Genomic DNA, 27,342 nt, shown 5'->3' with positions numbered 1-27,342 from the left:
AGAGCAGTTATTTCTACTGTATTTGCACTGGGTAACTGTTAAGCCACCCTTTGTAGAAAGCACGTTATGGTGTATCAGTTTACTATTCTAACAGTTAGGCAAGTTTCATAGCCTATTTAAATGTCAGCTCAGATTTCAGGGGAAACAAACAACTGGTTTCATTCTCGCTTCTATACTGTATTTCACAATGACACTGAAATTGCACTGCGATGACACACACAAATTAAGAGTTACATTTTCTTGGTGGGTGGTTGTAAATCATTCTGTGTTGCAGTGATACCTGGTCATGTGACAGTATGAAATAGATACAGTACTCTACCAGACTTTGAATAACAGCAAAAGGAAACTCTCAGAGATGACAACACCAATCTATATTATGATGAAATTTTCTGTAGTCCATGAAATCTTATGCAATAATAATTGTTGGTTTTTGAGGTGCGACAAATGATTTTTCTGTTTTTGGTCTTCTGGAAATGTTATGCTATAGTACCGTAATTCTACTTTTGATTTCTAGAAGCTATTGTTCTATAATGTAATTATATTATTATTAATTTGATGCTGATTCTGAGATTATTTCTTTTTATTTCCTTTAGATATTCTTCCAGAATATCATACTGACATTCCTTGCATGGAACTTTATACTTGTGATCTTGAGATATTGGGCAACAAAACCACTACGTATTCCCCTTTCTGCATTTGTATATGCAATCTTTTCAGATGTGCATAGGCAAACTATGCAATTTGTACATCATCTTTATCACTCATTGCTTGTTTATTTAGTACATGATAACTTAACACTGCCAATGTAAATCACGGTAGTCAATGTTGTGCCCTCCTGATGTGGTTAGACTTCAATTCCCATAAGCCCAAGACAGCATGGCTAACAGTCAGGGATTATGGAGGCTGTAGTAGTCCAACAACATCTGTCCATCAGCCTGTTAGCTACCCCTTCTATAAACTACCTCTTTTGAAAAGCATTTTGTTTGTTCCATCTGTGGTCCATCTCACTATTTGTGCTGCACTCATAGCGAAAGTCTTGATGGTACTCTGGCACAAATGCCAAGGTTCAAAGCCCTTACCTTTTGTCAAGAACAATTTCAGCTAACAAAGATCTGGACTAGCTACAGCATTTTTTTATATATTAAAAAAGTATGTTCAGAATACATTAAGGTTAGAAGTTCAAGCAAATGTCTTCTTGATTTACCAGTAGTTAGGTTACGAAGATGAGATTAAGGAAGGATTGTTCGTAATAGCTATGTTAAGATAGAGAGCACTGCATTTTGTAGGTTTTCAGGGCTATGTGGTTTGCTTTGTTCAGCATGTTACAAAGGCAGGTGATATAGGCCTGATTATTCATTTTCTGTATTTCTTTAGTTCTGAATAAAATAGCACGTAGCAAAGATTGAAATTAGCAAGTGCAAAACATCAATGAAGCAACATAGCAACGATGTAGTAGCAGGGTTTAAATGCAAACGTGTCTGCTCAGAAGTAAGTCTTACTTGGACTTGCATCCTAGTATGTTTATCCTAAATGTACATAAGAACACAAGAAGAGCCCTACAGGATCAGGCCAAGCAAGTCTAGCCTTCTTTTCTCTGCAGTGACCAACAGATGCGTATGGGAAGACTGCAAGCAGGATCTGAACAGAACAGTTCTGTTCAGATCCTGCTTGCATCAAGACTTGTGGTTCCCAGCAGTTGTTGTTCCCAGCAGATACTGCCCCTGACCTGACATTGGAGGTAAAACCTAGCCAATGTGGCTAGTAGCCATTGATAGCCTTATTCTCTGTGGGAGCAAAAAGATGATTTTCGCGGTAACGAAATCAGGAAAGTGACTTCCTTCCTTTAATCAACTATTAGTTGAGCTTCAAGATAATCTGGTTCTTTAATCCTTCTTTTCCCTGTCTTGCATAAATTGCAAACACCATTTACATTAGTTGACCTCATTTTCAGCCCTTGGCTTCAAGTTGTTGCTGGGTTTTTTGGGGTGTGTGTGTGTTATATTTATAATTTCAAACAATACTGTGACATGAAACAGAAACACTGAACTATAAAAAAGAAAAATGTTAGAAGTAATTTTAAAAAAAATTATTGGGAAGCACAGCGTGGCATGGATAAAGCATAATGTTACAGATCTGGGGTAACAGAGTTTGGGGTGTGTGTGCAAGGGCGCCCATAACTGCTAGATTTAGTGAATGTTAGAAATTAATAAATAGTAGAATTTATATACTATTTGGAGTTTTGTAGGGAAGATGCCAGGCCAGTGAAAGATACAGGCTAAGCTTCTTTTCCAGCTCAGGGCCTCACCTGGTATAGTTGTTGTTAAGATGCTGGAAGCAAATAATTACATTGGCTCCCAGTACGTTTCCGAGCACAATTCAAAGTGTTGGTGCTGACCTTTAAAGCCCTAGACGACCTCGGTCCAGTATACCTGAAGGAGCGTCTCCACCCCCATCGTTCTGCCCGGACACTGAGGTCCAGCGCCGAGGGCCTTCTGGTGGTTCCCTCGCTACGAGAAGCCAAGTTACAGGGAACCAGGCAGAGGGCCTTCTCGGTAGTGGCACCCTCCCTGTGGAATGCCCTCCCACCAGAGGTCAAAGGGAGCAACAATTACCAGACCTTTAGAAAGCATCTCAAGGCAGCCCTGTTTAGGGAAGCTTTTAATGTTTGATGGATTTCTGTATTTTAATATTTTGTTGGAAGCCGCCCAGAGTGGCTGGGGGAACCCAGTCAGATGGGCAGGGTATAAATAATAAGTTGTTGTTATTATTATTATTATTATTATTATTATTATTATTATTATTATTATTATTATTATTTATCTCATCAATGGAGGCTCTGTCAGTGAGGAGAGGAGGTTGCCAAGGTGGCAGGGTGTGTGTTTTGTGTCACACAGGAAAAATGTTGCCCTTTTGAAAAACAGAGTTCTGGGAAAGGGGGGTGGGCGAGCAGAGAGATGGGGAAGAGTTGTTTTCTGCAAAGGTGTGTTGGGCAGAAGAAGTGGGCAGAACTCCATGAGCTGGTGTCAAGGCCAGAACCACCTTGGGAGGGTGGGACAAAGGCACGGAAATGGCATGCAGGATGCCTTGGACTCCAGTGCTACACTGCTGGGAGGAATAAGTGCCTTGTGAGATGAACTCTCTGCAAAGTAGACCTAGGTGTAAATATGTGATACAATAAACCATATTTCTTAAAGACACAACAGTCTCTGCCATACCTTGATTCACAGTGGAAACACAGCCTTGGGTAAGCTTCTGGAACCCCCTGGAATCTTGCTACCCTTTGGCAGAGACTGGAGGTGGTGCAACCTTTGTAGAAATAGTTTCATAACCCAAAGTGCTGCTTTCAGGCATTTGCTGTTGCTTGAATTGTAAACAATGTGGTCACCATCCAGGTGATTAAACTTGAGTTTACTGTATAGCCTTCTTTCTGAGTATTACTCTTCACAAATACAGTAGCATGTTTCAGTTTCAGCTAGTGTTATTCATGCTCTTTGGCTGGACTTCCTGGGATATTATGGGACAGCTCCAGGGGTGTGGGGGGAATTGCTAATGGGACACTAAAATTAAACTGCTACTAGTGGTAGCAGTGACTTGGCATTGCTTCCTTCATGAACTGTTTGATCTCTGACACCAGTTGCCAAAAGCAACTTAGAGAAGTTATTCCATTCCTGTCCTTTGGCCAAGGCCTAGTACAGCCAAGAGGCCCTAGTATCCAAGTCCCATAATTCAACCCTCCCCCCAGGCCAACCCACCAACCATTTCAGGTGAGTGGGCAGTGCTGTTATCTCTTCAGTCATCATTTTCAGTCTGTGCCAGACCAATTCCCTTATTCCTTGTGTAGCCACTTAAACTGCATGATTATAAATCCACTCCCTGACTCACCAGTCACTCACCAGCAACTACTGGAATACCCAAAGGTATTTTTTATGCAACAGTGGGCACAAGACAACATTTTTTATTAAAGATTTCTTGATTTACAAAAGTATGTGCAATGTCTCTCTCTCGTATTTTTTCCATGTATCATTTTTACAAATCAGTTTCATTTGTTGAGACATTGGGAAGAAAAAAGGGGGAAAGAGGCGGACAGGGAGGGAAGGCACAAGACAACATTTGAATCACATTCCCCACTTGAAGGTAGAATCCATTGAGTATAATTAGTAGGTATAATTAATTCCTAAGGCTTGCTTCACACACACACACACACTCCCTCCCCCTCTCTCTTCCAGTGAGGAACATTCTGCATAGGTTATCAACTTACTGTGTTAAACTGTAATAGGTCTAAACTGTCATTCAGATCACTGCACAGAAGCCATATTTTTAAATGATGTTTTAATAGGAAACGTAAAATTTCATCTGCCTGCTGAGAGCTGAACAGAAGACTTAGGTATCTTACTTTCTTCATGTTAGATCATTGCAAATATTGTAATATGTCAAAGAATCAATTTTCTAAACTTGTTAGTAGTTTTTCTTGTGGAAGTCTAGTGAGGTTTTTAGATTTAGATGGTTTCTATATACATTCAATTTATTCTGTGCTAGAAACAGCAGCTTGATGCTAATCAATGTCTACCTGCTCACACACATGACTTCTGTTAATGGATTTGTGGTTGTACGGTGGACTGGGGATGAAGTGGTACGTGTGCCTCTTGTTAGAGCCAGGAGAGACATTTTTTAAATTAATAAGTCTTTTGGGAAAGGAAGGCTGCAGTACCTTTTAAGGTCTGTGTCGAGTAGGAGTTCTGGCAAGCAGAGCTTTTTTAATCCCTATACAACAGGTTGTACCTTGCCTCTATATCAGGCATCCCCAAACTTCGGCCCTCCAGATGTTTTGGACTACAATTCCCATCATCCCCGACCACTCGTCCTGTTAGCTAGGGATCATGGGAGTTGTAGGCCAAAACATCTGGAGGGCCACAGTTTGGGGATGCCTGCTCTATATTGAGGTACAGAAAGCAGGTCTGTCTGTATAGTTGCCCACTGAAAGGTTTCTGAAATCAGAGTCCACATAAAACTTGATCAGAACAGGGTTGTTGTTTTTCAGATCTTCAGAAAGTAAGGAATAGTATTCTAGATCTTGTCAAAAGCCAATCTGATCCAGCAGCCTGCACCTGTCAATAGCCCAGAGTCCACATGTCACATTAAACCCTAGTTAAAAACAATGGCTTAATGTGAATGCGTATCATGCTGCTCTTCCTTTTCCGCTCTTCCTCGGCTCTGGCTGCACCAGTTTGTTTATCCCCAAGCACCACAAGTAAGCCAAAAAGAAAGCTTGATTCCCATTTGATGGTTTGGAGCACTCTCCAAACACACTGCTTCAGATGCAAGAGGTTTGGATGTCACAGCCAAGCAACACACTGGCTTGTTCCTTGGCAGGGGAGAGGAGCAGGAGTTGGGGATAGAGTAGAGTGGTACGTTTTTGGCATCGTGCACTAGCTCACTGCGAATTCACAGTAGATCATAGTTTGCTTTTAAGTACTGTATAGTGTAATGTTACATGTGAACCACAACACTGAGAAGCTCACAAGTAGGGCAAGGTGGAGACAGTCAGAGGTAATTACTGTATGCACTGGATGAAGAAATACTTCCTTTTGAATCTGTGTCACTGGATGACTGAGGACCAGACTACATGTTTGCTTAAATACGGTACATAGCAGGCAGCTATGTACTTGGTTTTTTCCTAACTAATTACAGGGGTAGAAGATTCCCCCTCTAAGGTTCCTAGCCATGCCAGGGAGCAGGGGATGATCTCACGCAAACTGCAGTGTGGGAGTGATGAAGCCTAACCTTCCTTCTCACCCCTAGGTTCTGTAACTCCTGTGGAAAACAACATTCTTAGGTATTTAAATGCATGTCTTGTTTGGCCCTTTTAGGGTTTGGGAGGACGGAAAGTAAATTATCTATGGAAGTCTAAATAAAGTGATGCTGCTCGTTGAAAACAAACAATTTTAGTACTTTCCATCCTATGCATGGTGTATCTACCGGTCACCAGACAATGATTGGTTTCAAACAGCCCTGCATGTTTGGTCCATACTTGGTTTTTGCTCCATGTTCCTTCATGGTAAGTAGTATTACAAGCACGTGAGAAGCCATCTCCTTTTGAATAACTGGCCATGGGATGCAGTTCCTCTTCCTGCAGATTAATTCAATTCTCAGAACCTATGTAGGGGGAGAAAAACCAAATATTGTTTTTGCCAGAGAGATAATGGGCAGAGGTTATTCTGATTGATGGGTTGTTGTTGTTGTTTAGTCGTTTAGTCGTGTCCGACTCTTCGTGACCCCATGGACCAGAGCACGCCAGGCACTCCTGTCTTGCACTGCCTCCCGCAGTTTGGTCAAACTCGTGTTCGTAGCTTCGAGAACACTGTCCAACCATCTCGTCCTCTGTCGTCCCCTTCTCCTAGTGCCCTCAATCTTTCCCAACATCAGGGTCTTTTCCAAGGATTCTTCTCTTCTCATGAGGTGGCCAAAGTATTGGAGCCTCAGCTTCACGATCTGTCCTTCCAGTGAGCACTCAGGGCTGATTTCCTTCAGAATTGATAGGTTTGATCTTCTTGCAGTCCATGGGATTGATGGGTACAATCTACAAATATATCAAACTTTGTTTTTTTAATGGTCTTTGGCTTTCCTGGGCCTCCCTTCTATTTTGGCCTGCCTGCCTCCAGATGAGGGAACATGAGTTGGTCTTTAAGGTGCTACTGAAGGAATTTTTTATTTTGGCTCTAAGCTGTTTGTCTTTCCTTTGTTAATACTGAGATTGCAGCTGCCAAATGAGGTTTTCACGGCTTTGGAAGGCTAATTATGATAATATTTGAGAACGCTGTTAACAAATAGTGTTGAGGGTATTAAAAGCGATGTCTGTAGCTGAATTGGTTGTCCTCTGTAGTATAGGAATCTTTGAATCTTTTGGTCAAATGAGATACTTAATGAGTTTTTCGGTCACAGCACATTACTAAATTAGATGTTATGTAATAAAACAAAAGTACTTGCATACCATATGGACTTTTTATTTTGGAACCTGGAACAGACGATTTCATTTTTAATAAATTTAATGGAAAATGAATAGTGAAACACAGTGGGTGATAGCCAATTTCCTGTCATTTTTAGGGTAGATAAATGGAAAACTATTAACTTAAGTTGGTCCTGACAAGTTTTGATTTTAACAGGACTACTCTGGCTATATAATTGTTAATGATATTATCTGGGATATTACACCTCTTAGCAGTTTTGACATTCTGATAATGAATTGACTTTTGAAAATGATAAAATGGCATACAAGCTAGGGCTTCTGAGATTACTTTACCCTAATCTACTGCTTTTATATCCTAATGCAATCTTAGAGAATATGATATTTTGGCAAGGACTATATGTTCTGTCAAATGATTAAAATGCATTTTTGTAGAAAAATGTTGCCGGTAATACATGTTTTTTTCTTTAAAAAAACCCCACTTTTATAACATTTCTTTATACATATATGAGAAGTTATATTTCACTTCCTGATAATATTTTATGTATAGCATACAGACCTAAGCCCTATTTAGATAATAATTTGCCCTACTAATTTTAGCTTCTGTTTCTAAGAACATGAACAAAAGGGATCTCAACAAAGTAACTCTTTCTCTAAGAATAAAAACAAAACAAAACAAAGATAAATAATAAGACAGCACTGTACATATTTTCATGGGGACATGAGTGGAAATCCAATGCCACAGAGAGAAAGGAAATTAAGGACTAGGGTGGTGTCCACATTGATGCTTTCATTTTATCTGTTTGCACAATTTCCTGTTAACAGTCAATGCTCTCTGTGTTTTGATCTTCTTGTACAAAACAATGCACAAGGATTAGAATTACAAGCATTGGCATGACTGATGTGGAATTAACTTTTGTTGACCCTTTCTGTTGCCACACTACTAGCCTAGTTTCTTCAATGTTGGGACTTCTATTATTTATTATTATTTTATTATTAAAATAAATATTGGGGTGGAATGTGCACCCCTGTACCCGATAATGCCATTTGCCAGGTTGCCTACAATCTGATAAATAGGATTTATTATAAATGTAATAATAAATAAAATATTCCCTCTGAGGAGCTCAAGGTGGAATAAACCATTCACCTGCTTCCTCGTTTTATGTTCACAACAACTCTGCAAAATAGGTTAGGCTGGCGGACTGTGACTGACCCAAAGTCATAGAATCATAGAGTTGGAAGAGACCACAAGGGCCATCCAGTCCAACCCCCTGCCAAGCAGGAAACACCATCAAAGCATTCTTGACATATGCCTGTCAACCAGTGAGTTTCACTTCATTTCACTTCAGTGGTCTCACGAATCTGTGGATGAGTTGAAAAGATACGTTTAAAAAATAAATAAATTAAAAGACCACCAAGTAGCCTGAGAACGAGACCAAGAAGAAAAACATAACTATCACAATCTTGATCACAGTATCCAGAGAGGAGGCCGTATTATTCCATCCAGCACTCAGGTTTGCTGTTCCTCTCAATATAGTTGATTAAAAGCAGCAGCTCCATCTGCTGGCACTTGACAGTCACTATGCACAGAGTGCATTTTAATGCCTCCCAAATTCTACGTTCTTGCACACTTGGTATAGTTAAGGTGAATATATAATCTTAATGATACCAAGTGGCATTCATATTTGTATAAAATTGGTCTCTGAATGAGAAAATGCTTGATGCAAACCATGCATTTCAACTGTAGGGGTTTTTAAAGGGTGCTGGGAATTGTAGCTCTGGGAGGGGTAACCTACAGTTCCCATGATTCTTGGAGTATATCTGGGTGCCTTAAATATATGATTGTGTAGGCAGCCCCAGTTGCAAATACTGGGAGCTTCCAGGCAAAAGCTCCTTCAGGAGCACAAAAAGTACACCAGGCAACATCTCAGAAGTACATCCTACCCAGAAATGCTATGCGATGTTAGTTGAGTGATAGTAGTACCTGTGCTTATTCTGCTGGTCAACAGGCAGCAATCAGAACAATCCCCCATGCTTGTAGGTGTTAAGCATTGTGAATTGCACTGCTGGGCATTTGCAAATACCCTCTCTAGACGTGCCCATGCAGAATCCCAGGCTGTCTTACAGTCTTATCCTTACAGTCACGGACACAGGAAAAAGTAATGCTTGAATATGTTTTTCCAAATAATGATTACATCTTACATTTCCAGCGATGCAAATACTAGGAACAGACTGTGTGTTGATGAAGCTGTTAGGGCACATCTGGAGCTGCCTCTTATCCTTCAATCTAATTTGCTAACAGTTGACTCAGGACACAGACTGCCAAAGCTGCTCCCCTGGGCAGCTCTTGGAAGCTGCATGAACCTCACAGCAAGGATTAGCACAGGTTTTTTGTTTTTGTTTTTTTTTGTTTTTTGGTGACCTGGCTTGATCCTCTGCTACATTGTAAAGGGGATATTCTGTGTGGGTCACTGGAACATACATTATGAGCACTGTTCATGGCATGGACACATTGCACGTTCTAGGGTGTGCACATTTCACGTTTGTTGATTTTGACAGTCCAGATGTGAAGCTGCTCTTGCATAATGCTTGTATATTCGTCTTAGAGTTTAATGAGTGTAATCTGGATAAAGCTATATGCTCTTTGGTTCGTTGGAAACAACAAAAGATTTCAATGAGACTACTTTGTCAAAATTTCGTTCAGCTGCATCGTTATTTTCATTATCCCCATTAATGTTTTCTCCCCTCATAGTAAACAAAAGGTTGTTGTTCTGTCATTTAGTCGTGTCCGACTCTTCGTGACCCCATGGACCAGAGCACGCCAGGCACTCCTGTCTTCCACTGCCTCCCGCAGTTTGGTCAAACTCATGTTGGTGGCTTTGAGAACACTGTCCAACCATCTTGTCCTCTGTCGTCCCCTTCTCCTTGTGCCCTCCATCTTTCCCAACATCAGGGTCTTTTCCAGGGAGTCTTCTCTTCTCATGAAGTGGCCAAAATATTGGAGCCTCAGCTTCAGGATCTGTCCTTCCAGTGAGCACTCTGGGTTGATTTCCTTAAGAATGGAGAGGTTTGATCTTCTTGCAGTCAATGGGAGTCTCCTCCAACACCATAATTCAAAAGCATCAATTCTTTGGTGATCAGCCTTCTTTATGGTCCAGCTCTCACTTCCATACATCACTACTGGGATGATACAGATAGTTAAGGTACAGATAGGTAATTAAATCTACAACAAATCTACATTTGCAAGCAAAATGTGAACAAAGAATTAGTCTTCACTGTAGAATACTTGGAAAAGAAATGTTAAGGTGTCCTTCTGCTGATAACTCTTTTCAGAGTTGGGCAGATTTTAATAAGTTCAATATTCAGTGTTGCTGTTTCATCACTTCTCTTTTACAATATACATCTACAGCCTCTTCTACAGTCAAAATCTGCATATGAAGGGTTTCTTACTCTCAGTATACAGGAAAATGGGAAGGGTTGGATAACAATAAGCAAATGACTCACTTGTGTACTGTCTGCATGATGGAATAATTTATAGAGTCGTGAAATGCTGTAGACATATATTCTTTCAAACTAAGTGTGATTATGTGTTAAGGAAGCTACAGCTGAGCAATGGCATTTGGGGAAGTTCCACATGACTATGTTAAGTTTATTTTCTCACTGCATAGTGCTTTCCTTCCACACAGTGGGGTATATATGGAGAAGTATATGTGTGTAAATGATAGATCACAACCATTTCAGCTTTTAGAGGTATGTTACCAAAATTAGCTGCTGTGCATTACTTCTTAGCACATCTTTCTGTCCTGGAGAGTAGCATACAAAAAAGGAGAAGCTAAAACCACACAATGATGCGCTTCTGTTGAAAAAAAGGAGAGCATGTTAGGTAGCTATCCAGGTACAAAGGGGAATTGCTGGAATATTAACAAGATATCATTAAAAATAACCAACTGCTGGAATTTGAAGGAGAGGAAAGGATAATGGTCAAATTTTGACAAAGTAGTTGAACCTGACTCCTATTGATTTCAGTGTGTACTAAGTTCACCTAACTTAGCCCTGGATCCACCCCAGATAAGTGTGGCACACCTTTTACTTATTCATGTGCACATACCTACAATGAATGGGAGATAGTTAACATTGTGCTCTGGTGAGTTGCTTTCTGACCAGCACCTCGGAAAAAAATGATTATGTTAAGCATTTTAAAGCAACTGACAATGAAACAACAACAGAAAATATGAAACAACAAGCAGCCAGCAATTTTAAAAACAGCAGTTCACCAAAACTTTAAATTCAGTATACAGCAGCAAAAGCAAAAACCTGTGTTTTTAAAATGTAGTAGATTTCACCTTATGATGATATAGGCACTTCACAGATCTGCCCAGAAAAGCTATTTCAAAGGTGAGAGGCTACCACTGAAGAAGCTAATTCCCCAGTTGCCATTCACCTTATCTCCTGACTATTGGGTTACCTGTAGACCAGTCTCAGAAGCAGATCTTTAAGATAGTGAAGATTTCTATTGAAGAAGGCAGTCCTTTAAAAATCTTGCTAACAAGCCATTTGGGGCTTTAAAGGTCAAGAACATCCCTTTCAGTTGTGCCTGAAAACAGACTGGTAGCCTCTATAGACCTTTTAGCACAGGCAAGATGTGCTGAATCTGGTGCATCTCAGCCTAACAATTTAGCTTCCATTTTCTCGTCTGCTTTATCCGCCAGAGCCTTTCTTTGCATGCAGGGAATGTCCTTAACTCACTGATGGTTTAAGGCCAGTCGAAGCCGTTCCCAGGATGTGGTCCTGTCACATGCTAATAGTTTCTAGGAGCCACAGGTGAGAGCTGAGTGCAGAGTGGGGACCAAAGGTGGGAAAACTACCCCAGAAAGAGCACAATGTGTCCCCCACCATAGGTACTATCCCTCCTCTAACACCCCATGGCTTTAGTAGGTGATGTGATTCTGTATGTATGATGTTTTCCTCCAGCTAACACTATGTACACAGTACTAGCTTAACATACAATTGGTTCTTTTTCTCAGTTTGGATTGAAGCTGCGGTGCATCAAAACACAGTATTTAATTTCTAAAAATGACAGGGTAGATATGAATTACAACTAATGTTATGTGTACACTGCTTCTCAGACCAGCAGTGGTAGTGCACTGGAAGCAGAGCAAATGGGGTAGGTTCACAGCCTTAGATGAACTCTTCCCTGTTCTGCAGTTGCCTTTTGTCCAGTTCTATGGCATGTCATAGGAAATCACAGGGGAGCGATTTACCTCTGTGAGGAAGAGAGATTCCATCTTTAAAGTAGGGAGGAAGAGGGTCAGAACAGCAGCTGTTCGGGCTCATGTCTTGTTATATGCAAAATATTTTTAGAATACTTTTGTACTAAAGGAAATAAACATTAATGTAAGGTTGTGAGCAGATCCACCCGGCCTTGGAAGTATGTACGCTTTGTCCTGGGTAACATTGCTGATTAGATTTTGTATAAACATGTTAGCTGACAATGTTAGTCTGAGTTTGCAATGAGTCGAGAGGGCTGAATTGCTTTAGGAAATGAGTGGCTCAGTGTTAACGTACAAGAGTTAAAATCATGAAGGTCTGAGGACATTTCTGCTTTTGGTGCTGAATTGCTGTGTGGCGTATTGCATGTAATCACTCTGTGATCTAACTCCCAGAATTCTTAAAATCCCTGTGGCAATACGTCAGACTATCGATTATACATTTGCAGTGTGTTGTACGCCTATTGAGTAACAGTTATAAAGTGTGACGGATGAACATGCAGATAAATTCAGAGTTGAGATTACTTTTTTTACCGCTTTCAAAAAGCAAACCACATTGGATATTAGGTCATTATTATGGAATAAATGCTGCTTTTACAAATATTATGCCCACATTTATTATAGGAGCATCTTATAATTCATAATTCTTGTCAGTTGTTTAGTGTTAGATCTGAGATAATATTGAAATGTTTCTGCTTAATTTGGATTGAATTTTGTTCAGCCGATGCATTTGTCATTTCATTAGCATGGCAGACCATTAATCTCATTCATCAAAACTGTCCTATACTGTGAACTGAGCGAGCAATAACACGTTCGGCTACTGCCTTCATTTTATTGCATGGATTGTTAAATTTCGTTGCAAGCTGTCTTGAGAATGAAGGCTGGGAGGTAGAATATAAATATTTGAAATAAACTAATAAATCTGTACTAAAATACAGTACCAACAGTGTGATATTCTTCCTTCCTGTTTGGAACATGGCCAGTCTTTAAGAAAATAGTTTCTTCTTAAAATCTGTTACCAAGGAATTCAGCCTCACTGTCATTTTAAGTATGCCTCTAGGCCAGGGTGGTCCAACACATGGCCCCTCAAGGCCCTTTTTGGTGCACGCACACACACACAAAATGTCCCTCACGCTGCTTTCCCAAAGCTGAGTAAGCGAGATGCTGGGCTTTGTGATTATGGTGTGTGTGTATGTATATAGTCAACCCCTTTGCTCTCTCTCATCTGCAGAGACTTCTGATTTAGTCTGGTTATTATGTGTGGTAAAAAATCATTCGTGTTTAATTAAAAACAGCTACCATAATTTGAATGTTAAGGCTGATGGTGCACGTATCTTTTGTGATGAGCATGTTACATCTCACCTGCACTGCATATTACATCCTAGTTAGAATAATGTTGTCATGCATGCGCAAACACTACATAAGAAGTGTTGTATAAGGGAACATATTCATTTCTATGGGATTTGTTGTTTTTTCTAGGCAGTCTTGAACAATTAAAATTATGTTTTGCTGCAATTAAGAATCAGGATAAGGATAATAATAATGATTAGTGTATCTCCTTTATTGCATCGTGTGACCATGCTTATCAGGTCCAATGTGCAAAGTATCCAGTAGGTTATAACTTAAGATACAGTATTGCTGCCTTGTACATTCTCTTCTCCTTAAAGAAGAATTTGCATTTTCAAAGGCATTTCACAAAGCTGACATTTAGAAGCGCAATTAAACTTAGTGATGCTCAACCAGGAATTTTGGATACCTTCAAGAATTTTGGAAGTGGTAGTATTTGCTTTTTGTGTGAAGATTGCACTACAAACCTGGTTCTCTTACCATCTTAGCACTTTTCCACTTCATGACTGGATAGCTTTTCAGACTTAGGGTACAATTGAAGGTATATTACTTGCACTCAGGCTATGTACACACTATAAAGCACATTCAAAGCATATTATTCCTTCCTCAAAGAATTCTAGGCCCTGTCATTGCTGAGAATTGTAACTCAATGAGGGGTGAATTGCGGTGCCCAACGTTATTTGATTGAGAGTATGTGCTTAAAGTGTGCTTTAAATGTATAGCAGGTGTGCTGTCTCAGGAAGCATACTTACTATGTATTTGTCAGATGTACATAATATTCATGAGTTGTGAGAAACTAGCTTTGCTCATTTGCAGGGGAGAGAAATAATGTAGTATTGGATCAAATTGCTAGGGGTACCAGTTGAGCTACAGAATAAGAGGTCAAATAAGAAAGCAATGTGTTGCATTGGCTACTAAGTTGATAAAAAGAACTGAAGTATTTGGTTGGTCTGAAAACCAGAAACGGTTGCTCAGCAAAATTAATTTAGAGAGTATAGTTAGGAAAATGGAGGATGATTTATTTGTGCATCAAACAAAGAACCTTATGGATTTTTTTAAATCTGGAAGACATTTTGTGCCAAGTATGGTATTAACTTTATCGTTTGATGCCAGTTTTGAGTAATATGGCACTGTTTTGGCATGAGCAGCATAGTCTACTCAGAAGAAATTCTGTTATATTCAGTTGTGCTTACCCCCAGGCAAGCGTGTATAGAACTACAGCATTAGATTCCTAGTATTTACTATTTTAGGGGATTGTGTGGTGCTAACTGGATGTTTATACTAGTATTCTGCATGGCTGAATGAGCAGAACACTTATTTCCCCATTGGCCCAAGTTCCTGCATTGCAATAATGTTCCCACATCACAAATAATGTCATGCTTTGTGATCTTATATTAATTTCTTCTTAGAATTATTTATGAATTATTTCATAGAAAACTAAGGTTGAATTTTAATCTCTTTTATAGGTGGAAAGACATGATATGAATACCCTCAGCCTGCCTCTTAATATTCGCCGGGGAGGTTCGGACACCAACCTCAACTTTGACGTACCTGATGGTGTGTTCGAGTTTCACAAAGTAAAACTCAATGCAGACAGTTTGAAGCAAAAGATTCTGAAAGTTACGGAGCAGATCAAAATAGAACAAACAGCTCGGGATGGGAATGTGGCAGAGTATTTGAAGCTCGTGAACAGTGCGGACAAGCAACAAGCGGGGCGAATTAAACAAGTATTTGAAAAGAAGAATCAAAAGTCTGCCCATTCCATAGCCCAGTTGCAGAAGAAATTGGAGCAGTATCACAGAAAACTCAAAGAGATAGAACAAAATGGTTCCTCCAAAAGTACCAAGGATACTTCCAAAGACAGCCTGAAGGAAATCCAACATGCTCTGAAAGATGCTCATGGTAAATCTCGTACTACTGGCCAGAGCAATGAGAGCAGCAAAACAGGTGTTCCAGGGGTCTCCTTGACACCACCAGTGTTTGTTTTCAGCAAATCCAGAGAATTTGCAAACCTGATCCGGAATAAATTTGGTAGTGCTGACAATATTGCTCACTTAAAGAGCAGCCTGGATGATTTTAGGCCAGAAACTACTTCCAGGGCCTATGGTGGAAGTGCTACTATAGTGGCCAAGCCAAAATACACCAGTGATGATGAGTGCTCAAGTGCAACATCTGGCTCTGCGGACAGCAATGGAAACCAGTCCTTTGGCCATGGTGGGACAAATGTTCTGGAAAGCCATGGGAAACTATCAATTCTCTTTGAGGGACTGCGGGAAATAAAGGAAGCACAATCCCAGTTGGCAGATGACATTGAGAATTTAAAAGTACAATTCAAAAGAGAGTATGGCTTTATTTCTCAAACGCTGCAGGAGGAAAGGTACAGGTACGTTATTATGTTGGCCAGTTGAAATTGATGTGCACAGGTAGATGAGAATGAGGTGGTGTCAAAGCAATGCAACAAAGAGAAGAGTGAACTAGGTACCCTTGAACTCCACCCATGACAATGATCAGCTGCATGTACTACATAGGCCAGGCATAGGCAACCTTAGCTCTCCAGATGTTTTGGAACTACAACTCCCATGATCCCTAGCTAACAGGGTCAGTGGTCAGGGATCATGGGAGTTGTAGTTCCAAAACATCTGGAGGGCCGAGTTTGCCTATGCTTGACATAGGCACATGTCAACGCTTCCCCATCATATATTCACTTGAAGAGGCAACCACATTTGCTGTTAGGGTAATGTGTGAAGTGTATTCTCAGAGTTCTCAGCAGGTTTATCAGGTGAGCACTCATGGGGGGTGGGGACCTCTTGTCATGTTAGTTTCTATAATAACAAGGTCACTTTTTTAAAGGTTTACAGTGTTCATCTTGTATTCAAGGTAGTATACTTTTCTAAAGCCAGCAGCGTTTCAGCTCAGGAAAACAAAAAGTGACCCTGATAAAGAATGGTGATGATGCAACCTACAAATAAGGAGAGGTGCACTTTCATTAGATTTCACATAAAAGCCAAGTAAATTTTGTTTCTGTTAAGGTATGAGCGATTAGAAGACCAGCTGAATGATCTAACGGACCTCCACCAGCACGAGACAGCCAACTTGAAGCAAGAACTTGCTAGTATTGAAGAAAAGGTGGCCTATCAGGCCTATGAACGGTCGCGAGATGTTCAGGTACCAACTTTTGAAATTAAATAACATACTATTTTCTTGTTTCCAAAGAATTGGTCACTGTGGTCCAGTGATGAAAGCACAGGGTATTTTAGACTGGAAGATCTGAGTTCCAATTTAAGACTAGTTTGGGGCCTTTGGAGATGGAGAAGGAAATCACTCATGCTTCCTATTCTTTGGTTTCTCTAATGACCAAGCTGCGGGAGGCAGTGGAAGACAGGAGTGCCTGGCATGCTCTGGTCCAGTGTTTCTCAACCTTTTTTGGGCCACGGCACACTTGTTCCGTGAAAAAAATCACGAGGCACATCACCATTAAAAAAGTTAAAAAATTTAACTCTGTGCCGCCCTATATTGACTATAATTATGACTGTAAGAAACACTTGCCAATTGCTGTGTTGGTTGCAATCTCCTGTAATAAGGCTTCACAAGCCGTCCGGCGGGTTAGTGCTGTATATTGGCGGCCGCCAGGCTCGTTTGCACTGAGCTTTGGGAAAGAGGAGGAGAAATATTGCTTTCCGGCGGGTTAGCGCTGTTTATTGGCGGCTGCCAGGCACGTGACAATGCAAATCGCCCTTCTCGTCGCCGCACGTTGCGGCACACCAGCCAGCGTCTCGCGGCACACTAGTGTGCCACGGAACAGCGGTTGAGAAACGCTGCTCTGGTCCATGGGGTCACCAAGAGTCGGACACGACTAAACAACAACAATGCGTCTTTAAAAAGAACTTTTGCATCTCACCCTCAAAGAAATACTGCAAATCCAATCCAGCTTTATTCAGGTGACTAAGTCCCCACTGCATTCAATGAACCTTATTCCCTTTCATGTTTAGGATTGCAGCCATAAACTCATAGCCAGAGCTTTCACATCTAACCACTAATTTTTCACAATTATCTCTGATGGAACTATAGCGTGGAAATGACACTGCTCCTGCAAGATAGGAACAACTGCAGTTGTCCATGGGAAAAATTATAACCTCCCTCACTAGGAGGTTGAACTGAACATGAACACTGGCCCTTGCACAGTTCTCCTTCAAGGGGGAAAAAGACACCTACAATTCTATGGTTCTGTGTACATTTATGTATGGCTGGAGACAAGCAGGGGAAGAGTGTTCTTGTGTTCAAATCTGGTTGTCCAGCGTGAGAACAGGATGCTGGACAAGATGGGCCAGGGCCACTGGCCTGATCCAGCTGCCTGTTCTAATGTTTTGTGTTAATACATTTTCAACTTTGAGGTGCATAGAATTATAGAGTTCGCGATTCAAGAGTTGTAAATTGTTTTGCTAATTGATTTGTGCACAGATGGGGTGTGATGTCCTTAACTGATCAGGTAGAATGAAAATGTATTTTATGTATAAAAGTGATGGTTCCTTAACTTTTCTTTCCCTCCCTCCTTCCTATTTTATACCGACAGGAAGCTTTGGAATCTTGCCAAACACGGGTATCTAAGCTGGAGATTCATCAACAAGAACAGCAGGCCCTGCAGTCAGAAACCGTTAATGCCAAAGTCTTGCTGGGGAAATGTATAAACGTAGTCCTGGCCTTCATGACCGTAATCCTAGTGTGCGTCTCCACCATAGCAAAGTTCATAGCTCCTATGATGAGAAGCCGTTTCCATATCATTTGCACCTTCTTCGCAGTAACTCTTCTTGCAATTTTATGCAAAAACTGGGATCACATTGTCTGTGCCATAGAAAAGATGATCATACCAAGATGAATCCACAATGCCCAGAGCATTTTTGTTTTTAAAAGAAGAAATACATCTAAACAAACTACCAAATCTTTAATTTTGCAGTTTACCTGTGCAGACTAGATGAAGACTTTTCTATTGGGTATTAAAATGTGATAGTGATAATTCCTGGCAGTGTATTTCACCTCGTCAGCCACCTTATATGAAATGAGGTGAATCTGTTATCAACTAATTACTTGTGTAAATCTTTCTGCCTTAATCCAATCTACTTTTTCTACGCTGCAGAAATCCTAAATGGTCAAGTCTTGAATACATGATCTTAACTAGACTGGGGTTTAGGAGAAGTATAATAGAAATAAAAAACAGCAATCCTAGTTGGGAGGTTCCATTTTCATGAACAGTCACCTGCATCATTCCACTTTACATAGTACAGTAGCTACTGTTCCCTATGCATAGTACAGTAGCTACTGTTCCCTATCCCTATGCAAACAGTAAGCTGAGATTTACACACCTTGGAGAAATGCTGGTCATATTTTCAGCATCTCCTGAAGACAGATATTTATAAGGTAGAAACTGTGATGGAGTTTATTATCTCTATTGCCTGCTGCTGACATTGGCCCAATAATCAGATAATTCTTACTTAAACCTGCCCCAAAATTGTTTTGCCTTACAGATTAGTTTATATTAAATATTATATTCCATTCCACTTTTGTTTCATGATCTTAAAAACGTATACTGTCCCAACTGTTGAATAAATGACGACCTGCCAATCATGTGGTCCAAACATGGATATTTATCTCTTTTCGAGAAATCTATGTTGTCTAATGGGAACTACTTTTTGGCTGAAATGCAGTAATAGGAGTTACATCCCTTTAGGAACCTGCAGCTGTCTAGTGACTGATGTTGTCATGGGTAAATAAGAACAACAGCATGCAGTCCAAACAGCCAAATCTTTTTGGCTTTTGTTTTCATTTTTCCTGTCCAGTTTTTTTAAAAAACTTTTAAACATTAAAATACATTGATGTATTTCTCTGGTGATAATTTGTGATGCTCTCCCAACATCTAGCTATAGCAGAGCAGTATTCTCAAATCATTGTCTTTAGCCTAAAATAATACCGCAATCACTGTGAGGTTTGTATTGAAATAAAACTTCATGTATGACAATACTTGTATAAAATATGTGAATAAATATGGTTAGGATGTGAAAAGGTGAGAAATACATTAGTGGTGCTTTTTTTTGTTTTAAAAAATGATGAAAAGGCACCTGCCAATTTAATTATCAGCACTGGTTGCAGAAGAATGTTGTAACAGTAATTTGTTTGAATTGTAATGAATTACCCTGTCACACATCTCCCATTAATTTTAATGGGGTTCACACTAGAGAATGATGAAACTGTTAGTTTCAGTTTCTCATGAGTTTCACATTTTTATAATTTTAAGTTTAGTTTACCACATTTCTGCATCCATTTGCTATTTTATGTTTTGGCTATGCATTTTACAGTGATGCACATTTTCCCCTAATATATGCATTTTTGTACACATCTTTGGGTTGGAGAACTGCGTCGTGAAAATAACAGAACTGTGAATTTTGAAAGCTACCTGTATTTAAATTCACGTACATTGTTTCAGGAAGTGTGAATAAGGTATGTTCACATTGGGCTCATCCATACTGTAGTTTAATGGGAACAGTAAGTTTTCCTGCACTTTCATTAATTTTCCATTGTCCATATGATGTTCTCCTCCAAATCACTGACCTCCCTCAGTTTGGATTCTTTCATACCAGGGATGCTCCAGAAGGAGAGGGCATGAGAAAATCTGGAGGAGGATAGACTGTGACTTGGAGGAGAATGCTATGTGGACAAAGGAAAATGAATGGAGGTACAGGTAGGTTGAGATTAAACAAGGGCATGGATACGTCCATTAAGATGTGAACCAAACCGGATTTCTCCCTCATCTCTACCTCACACAGGAGAAAATGTGCTCCAAGGGCACTTCCAGCTGGAGGCATCTGCCTATGAATGTAATTGTGCAGAAGCCTAGCACTGTGCTGTTGCCAGCCTGCTATAGTAAGAACCCTGCCCGTCATGGAAGGATCAGGGCTAGTGTTTACTTAGCAGTTTTAGTGCTAGGAAAGCAATAGTGGCAGCACTTGCGAGAATTATATTTTGCTGAAAAGTGAAGGCTTAGTAAAGGCTGTGCAGTTCTCCTGAGAAAAGCCCAGAGTTTGGAAAGCCCCCTTGAGGCTTGGCATAATTTCAGGAGCTAATTTGCTAACGATGTAAATACTGGTAAAGTTTGCACTTTAAAAATGGTTTTAAAAATCAGTATGTGCAATGTTTTATTTTCGCTTTTTAAAAAAACAAAAAACAAATCTGGAACTGAACTTGCTGATGACAAAGACTAAGACATCGTCTATATATACAGCAGTGCTAACTATATCAGTAATCCAGAAGACAATGGAGACAACAGGCATATATTATTTTAAAAAGTCCTCCATTTTACTATTTATTCCCCAATATTCCATTATCGTTGCATTAAAATCTCTAATTTGAGGAAGGATGAATGTGGATAAGTGTACTGGGTCTGTCCCCCTCCAGTGTCAGAGCCTGTGGAGGCATTGACCCCCATGCAACTGTGGGAAGAACTTCTCAAGTGAAGAGTCTGGTTTTACACACATAAGCTCCCTGCATGGGATGTTGATGGTTCCCACAAGGAGCTTCACCTAGTAGAAGAGGTCCCTCCTGCAGATGTTTGCCTTCCCAATACAGTGGTGCCTCGTAAGACGAATTTAATTTGTTCTGCGAGTCAATTCGTTTTGTGAAAAATTTGTCCTGCGAATCGTGGTTTCCCATAGGAATGCATTGAAATTTCTTTTTTGGCCCATAGGAACACATTAATTAAATTTCAATGCATTCCTATGGGAAACCGCAATTCGCAAGATGAATTTTTCGCAAAATGAATTTGTCTTGCGAGTCACCATGTCTTGCGAAAAATTCACCTTGCAGGGCATTCGTCTTGCGAGATACCACTGTACATGGAAACAATGTTGGAAGTGCAATTTATGGAATAGGGCCAACAAGCTTGCTTCCCTTCTCCCCCTCATACAATTCAAGTATGAGACAGAATACCCCAATAAACTGAATTATTTGCAAAATATCCCAAAGTACCCCTAATTTTTTTAGGGGGGAGACTAAACTGAGTGCCTTAATCTATATCATATCCTCTAAATTTTTCAAGATAATAGTTTGTTCCTTTTAGGTTCTTTCCCCCAAACCTCCTTTGGTCACATTTGGCTATTTTCTTCACCAGATATGTTAAAGGCCAGATTCAGTGACTCTGATAGGGTTGGTTGCCATACGTCCGGAATTTCCCAGACATAGCTGCCATTTGGCCCTCGTAAGCAGCGTCTGGGCAGAAATCACTTAATTGTCTGGGGAAATCTGGATGTATGGCAGTCCATGTTGGAAGTGTAGATTTCAGTGAATTTTGCCCCCTTCCCCAACCTCAACAACTCAAATTCATGAGTGGACTTTCAAATTTCAATGGCACCCTGTCTGAGGCCAAAATTCGGCATGCACCCTCCCCCTCATCTCTCAACTTCCATTCTGCTCAGTTCACTATGTCATAGTTGTGATGCCCTGCTGTGTCCCCTAGTCTCAGTGCCCAGTGCTGCGGAACCAGTCATGCTGCCCTAAATTCTCCTCTGGTTCCACTAGTGGAAGCCAGTGAAAGGAGTCACACTAGCATAAAAGGGCTTTCCTCCCTCAAATCCACTCTGGAGAGCTGGGAGGAACCCCCAAACAGCCTGCAGAGAGAAGATCATTCCTTGCCTGGCGAAATGATCTCTTTAGCGTTATGTGGAATTCCACCATAGGAGTTTATCTGCTACGTCCTCTTAATCATGAGTTGTTGCATCTTGCTTATGTATTTTGACCATGGCTAAATTTGTTCCCAAAGCACCTTGCCTGAACAACAATTAGTATTTGCAGTAGCATATGTGCTGTTGTTTTAAAGCTAATGTGCCAACTGAGTTTAATTTCCCCACCCTCCCCAGCTCTGGCCCCGGGCGTTTCTTCTGGGTAATGGCATTTACGGTATTTTTCTTGGGACTTTGTCCTGAGATTACTTCCCTTCTGTTCAGGAGGATTTCCCTTGTTTTGATTACCAGCCCTTGTGACGCAGCTGTGGAACATCTTGCTTTTCCTTTGGTTCAACAGTGCTTTCCCGTCTTTATTCATATGAATAGAACTGTAAGCATTGACAATAGGGATGTTCCAGGCCGTGAACTAGACACTATGCTCCAAATTCAAAAAGTTTTCTCTGTTATACATCTGTTTCCATAAGGCAATTTTAAAAACTGTTTCTCCCCACCCCCAAACTACTAAGGATTCTCTTATATACTATTTAATTCTGACTCTAGTTTAGTATCTTTTCCTCTTTTTTACCCCCCTCAGGTGCAACTGTCATTTTTTCTTAATGTATCACCCATTGCTGCAAATGAGTATTATCTTGTTTACACTCTCCTACTTTACATGTATAGTACTGCAAGCTGGCCTATTGAGGTGATATGTAAAATATTGGGATACTTTACGTTTCACAAAATGTGGGATTCACTTGTTAGTAGCTTTACTATTTTGAAGAAGAAACAAAAAAGATCAAACTTTATACTGTTTCCTGTTTCTTACTAATTTATGGTGCAGTCTTCTACCGTAGGTACAGTAATGATATAAACCACCATTCATCTCAGTGGAGCTTATGTAAGCCCCTTTGAAATTAATGGAGCTTGTGCAATGCTTGAATCTACACAGAAGACACACTCTAGTGGGAATTTTCCCCATTTACATAGGAATTGGGGTAATTCCAAAGGCTATCCAAGTGGATGGCACATGTTATGTCCAAACAGTCTCTTTGTTTACTTGAAACTTTCTTTAGACTAACTGACATGTCTGCGTTTTCTGTTCCTGGTCTTATCTTAGTTCCATACCAAATAGCTAAGATAAACCCAACATTTAACAGCTCACATTATTTTAGATTTTGATGCCCCCGAAATACCTTCCAAACTGCAGAACAGAATTATATTCCAAAAATCTTTTATGTGGCCCAGAATAAATTAATCTTCAACATTTATCCAAATACGCTGTCATTATTTCTGTGTCAGATGTAGCTTGCTCTATTTATATTGCTGCTGTAATTAGCTAGCATCTAAATGATAAAGCAGAAGCGTTTAGCAGTGCTGAACAGCAGCAGCATGTATATTCAGGTTTGTAAGGAACAAAACCATCACTGTTAATTCACTCGGTGTATAATAATGATCTTGCCAGGTTTGTACACAGCACTTAACTGAGATTGCACAGACTTGGTCCAGGGATTAAATGTAGCTGCACAAGGGCGTACCCACCATGCGGCAAGTTAGGGCAGCTGCCCTACTCTAGAAGCAGGGCTGGTGGGCAGAGGCGGAGCACAGCCCGGCGGAGCGCGAGTTCGCCATTCCCGCCGCACCACGCCGCACCCTCCCTCCAGCTCCCCGGCGCGTCCTCAGGCAAGGCCAAGCGCGGCGGGGAACCAGGGAGCGCGGCGCGGTGGGCGGGAACGCCGAACTCGCGCTGGGCTGGGCTGGGCTGGGCTCCGCCTCCACCCACCAGCCCTGCTGCTAGGGAGGGGCACAGCCCGGCGGAGCGCGAGTTCGCCGTTCCCGCCCGCCGCGCTGCGCCCTCCCTCCAGCTCCCCGTCGCGCCCTCTGGCAAGGCCAAGCGCGGCGGGGAACCAGAGAGCGCGGCGCGGCGGGCAGGAACGCTGAACTCGCGCTCCGCTGGGCTGGGCTCCGCCTCCGCCCACCAGCCCTGCTGCTAGGGAGGGGCACAGCCCGGCGGAGCGCGAGTTCGCTGTTCCCGCCCACTTTGTGGCCCCTCCCCTTCCGTGCCTTGGCCCCTCCCCTTGCCCCCCCCCTAGTTTTGATCCTGGGTACGCCCATGTAGCTGCATAAAAATATCAGGTCACAACTTACCAGCACAGTTCACAGAACCCTAAAGTCCCATTGTAAAATTAACAAAGCACTTGCAGACCTGGCGTTAATTTATTGCAGTAAGGACATGCCTAATTGAAACCAATGTGATCGTTCCAAATGTAAGAACAGAGGACTCCTGAGTCAGAGGTAAGCCACTGTAGGAAGGGGGTATAGATAATACATGCATGACAGTTGCTGGGTACCTGAAGAAATCCATTACTGTACCAGGTTTCTTCTAGACAACAACTTGGATGATGGAAAAAAGTGAGAAGTGGAAATCCAATAGAATTCATGCCCAGATACAGATTGTAAGCAGAAATTGGGAGCCATTGTAGCCAATACTGGCTTGGCTAAGGGGAAGGTGGATTGCAATCTGAAGAGGGAGAGAGCAGAACACTTTTAAGGCATTAATATCTTAAAAAGGAGAAATACCTATTGCCCTTTGGCTGGTTTTTTTTAAAAAATAGAATCTTCAGTTACTTTAAGCATGCTAACGAAAGGCACAGATGAATAAGGTGGTCGTAAAATTCAAATTGTTAGAGGGATGCAATGCAGAATTTGAAATTCTGCTGTGTGCAGACCTTTCAGTGAATCCTCCTTAAGCCAAAATAATAGTATATAAATCATTTTGTTTCAATTGACTGAAATGGGAATCACTTGATTTTTAATGGAGTGCTTGGATTTAGACCTGATTTTAAGTATATTTATTTTGAAGAAAGTTCTAGTGATGTCAATAGCAAACCATTCCTCTTACAAACACAATCTATGCTGATTTGTTAATCAGATTTTTACTTAAACAAATGAACAAACCAACAAACCTGGAAGTTACTTTTCCGAAATATTAAAATTTGATCGTACCACCATCAAATAATTAATCTACTATATTAGTAATTTGTTTGGTGGTATTGCAGTAACCATAGCTGGCACAAAACCCGGTTGGTTCTAATCAAGTTTGTAAACAATGATCTCTCTTAGAATGTCAGGTCCAACATTTTAGGATTACTTCATAACAAAGCTGTGTTTGTCTACTCAGCAAGCCATTTTAGCCAAACTCAACTTCTTTGTGGGTGTACTAGCCAGAGGTTCACAGAAACATCCAAGGAACCAAAGTGAATTAAGAGTATACTCTCTTGGAACTGCCTTTTGTATTCACTTTGTGACTTCTTGTTATCTTTATAAGACCTGTGTCTGCAAACATGCATGTGTTTGCACTCATATCCTGTTTATGTGTATGTGTAAAACTGTAATGTGTGATGCAGATCTGAGTCAAAAGATTTAACTGCTACAATTTCCCCCCACAACAGAATCATGAATTCTCATTTACCTTATCATCACCATCATTATTTTGGCCTTGTATAGTAGTGTCTTCTTCATGGAACACAAAGGTGCTTTTATTTTGTCAAATTCTCTATTATACTAGGTCTTGCTACTTCACTACTGAATATATATATATAATTTTAAACATCAAAAATCCATACTTTATGTTCTAAATATAAGTCACCAATGTATTTTATAAGACTGTTTAGCTTCTTAGAAAGAATTTAATGCTAAGAGTTATATATTGCACTGTGTCAGTGTCTGCCTGGTTTGGTTATAAATGAAATGATGTGACTATAGAATAAGGATGTGCAAAGTAGAACTAAGCAGATAGCATGTTTACATGTAAGCTAATTCTGCATTAAAAAAATAATTATAGATTTCAGGCAGAACCTTTCAGGTTCCTGAAATACTCCTGGAACCTTTCATGTCTCGAGTTATTGTACAAATCTAGGTTTAGAATCTTTGTTCTCAGTATGAATTAAAACACTGTACATACTGTTTGCATGGTGACTGGTTGAGCTGTCATGTAATATTTTAATTTATTGCATATGTTTAGTGATTTAAGTTGTTCCTCAGGCTTTTCCTTCCTCTTGTTTTGTAAGTAATGCCAATTAGGCACTGTGGGGAAAGTCTACTTAAAAGTCTTCTGAACAATCCATTTTCACTGAATGACAATTTTGTCTCCGTGTATGTAACATACAGTGTAACCATACCACTTACATTTTGTGTGGCCGCACTGTGTAAATATAAATGTATTTTCATTCTTTATTGTGTTCTGTAGATTTCATAAGGCGATAATGTCTGCCCCAAGGAGCCACCTTTTAAAAAAACAAAATAAAAGTTTTTAAATTTAGTTGTTATTATGCTGAGTTTATTTAAAATACTGTATGTCCAGTATTTTCAGAATGGCAATAACTGCCAATAAGAGAGGAAAATATACATAGTGGGGTTGGGAGGAGACACAAACATACTGTAATAGCAGAGAAGGAATTAAAGTACAGTAATGGAGTTGGCTGGGATGGCTCAAGGCATTTTGTTTCCCGAGATGAAGGAAAAGATGGTGACTCCCATACAAGAGTCAACCAGACCGGCAGCTGAAACCAAGGAAGGCTGTGTTCACACTTTCATTTACTGTACACTCACTATCTTTCTAGCACTCATTTCACATGACACTTTCACAAATATCATGTGAACATCCACATTCACATGACATTTTCTAAAATGCCTATGTATCCTATACTTTGTTATTAAACACTACTGTTTGAATGCTGTTTCTCAAGCTAGTTTCACACCGCTTGGAGTCCTTAAGCCATTTCTAACTCATTTCTAGCAAAAGTGTTAACACCTTTGCATAGGGTGTTATGCCTTGTCACATGCCCCCAGGTGTATAAACAAACGGAAACTATTTGAAGCCAGTGCTGATGTGAACAGTTGGGGGGGGGCAGCTGTGGTCCCTTGTACATGGATGGCATACTTTATCTGGCCACCACGGCTACTGGCATATCTCAATGCACGTTTTCCTCCAAAATATAGGGTGTTTTCTATATGGGCAGAAGAAACTCAGAAGAAACAGCCAGGTCTGAGCGTCTCATATTTT

At 40.5% G+C, this 27,342-nt stretch overlaps 1 protein-coding gene across 5 annotated transcripts in view; it reads left to right on the top strand.

Annotated features, from left to right (window-relative positions):
- TMCC3 (transmembrane and coiled-coil domain family 3) overlaps positions 1–26,598 on the top strand; it is a 90,348-nt gene extending 63,750 nt beyond the window's left edge. For 4 of the 5 annotated variants that reach the window (XM_060279705.2, XM_035126850.3, XM_035126848.3 and 1 more), the window contains exons 2-4: positions 15,042–15,958; positions 16,605–16,740; positions 18,146–26,598. In XM_060279705.2, the coding sequence (XP_060135688.2) occupies positions 15,042–15,958; positions 16,605–16,740; positions 18,146–18,448 (1,356 nt within the window). In that variant the 3' untranslated portion in view covers positions 18,449–26,598. The remainder of the gene's footprint in view (positions 1–15,041; positions 15,959–16,604; positions 16,741–18,145) is intronic. The other variant, XM_060279706.2, reaches the window with a different exon arrangement.
- Positions 26,599–27,342: the final 744 nt, after the last annotated feature.

The sequence above is a fragment of the Zootoca vivipara genome, chromosome 9 (genome assembly GCF_965207765.1).
Source record: "Zootoca vivipara chromosome 9, rZooViv2.hap1.1, whole genome shotgun sequence".
Classification (NCBI taxonomy): Eukaryota; Metazoa; Chordata; class Lepidosauria; order Squamata; family Lacertidae; genus Zootoca; species Zootoca vivipara.
Note: the sequence above shows the minus strand (reverse complement) of the source record. Positions and strands in the feature narration are given on the sequence as shown.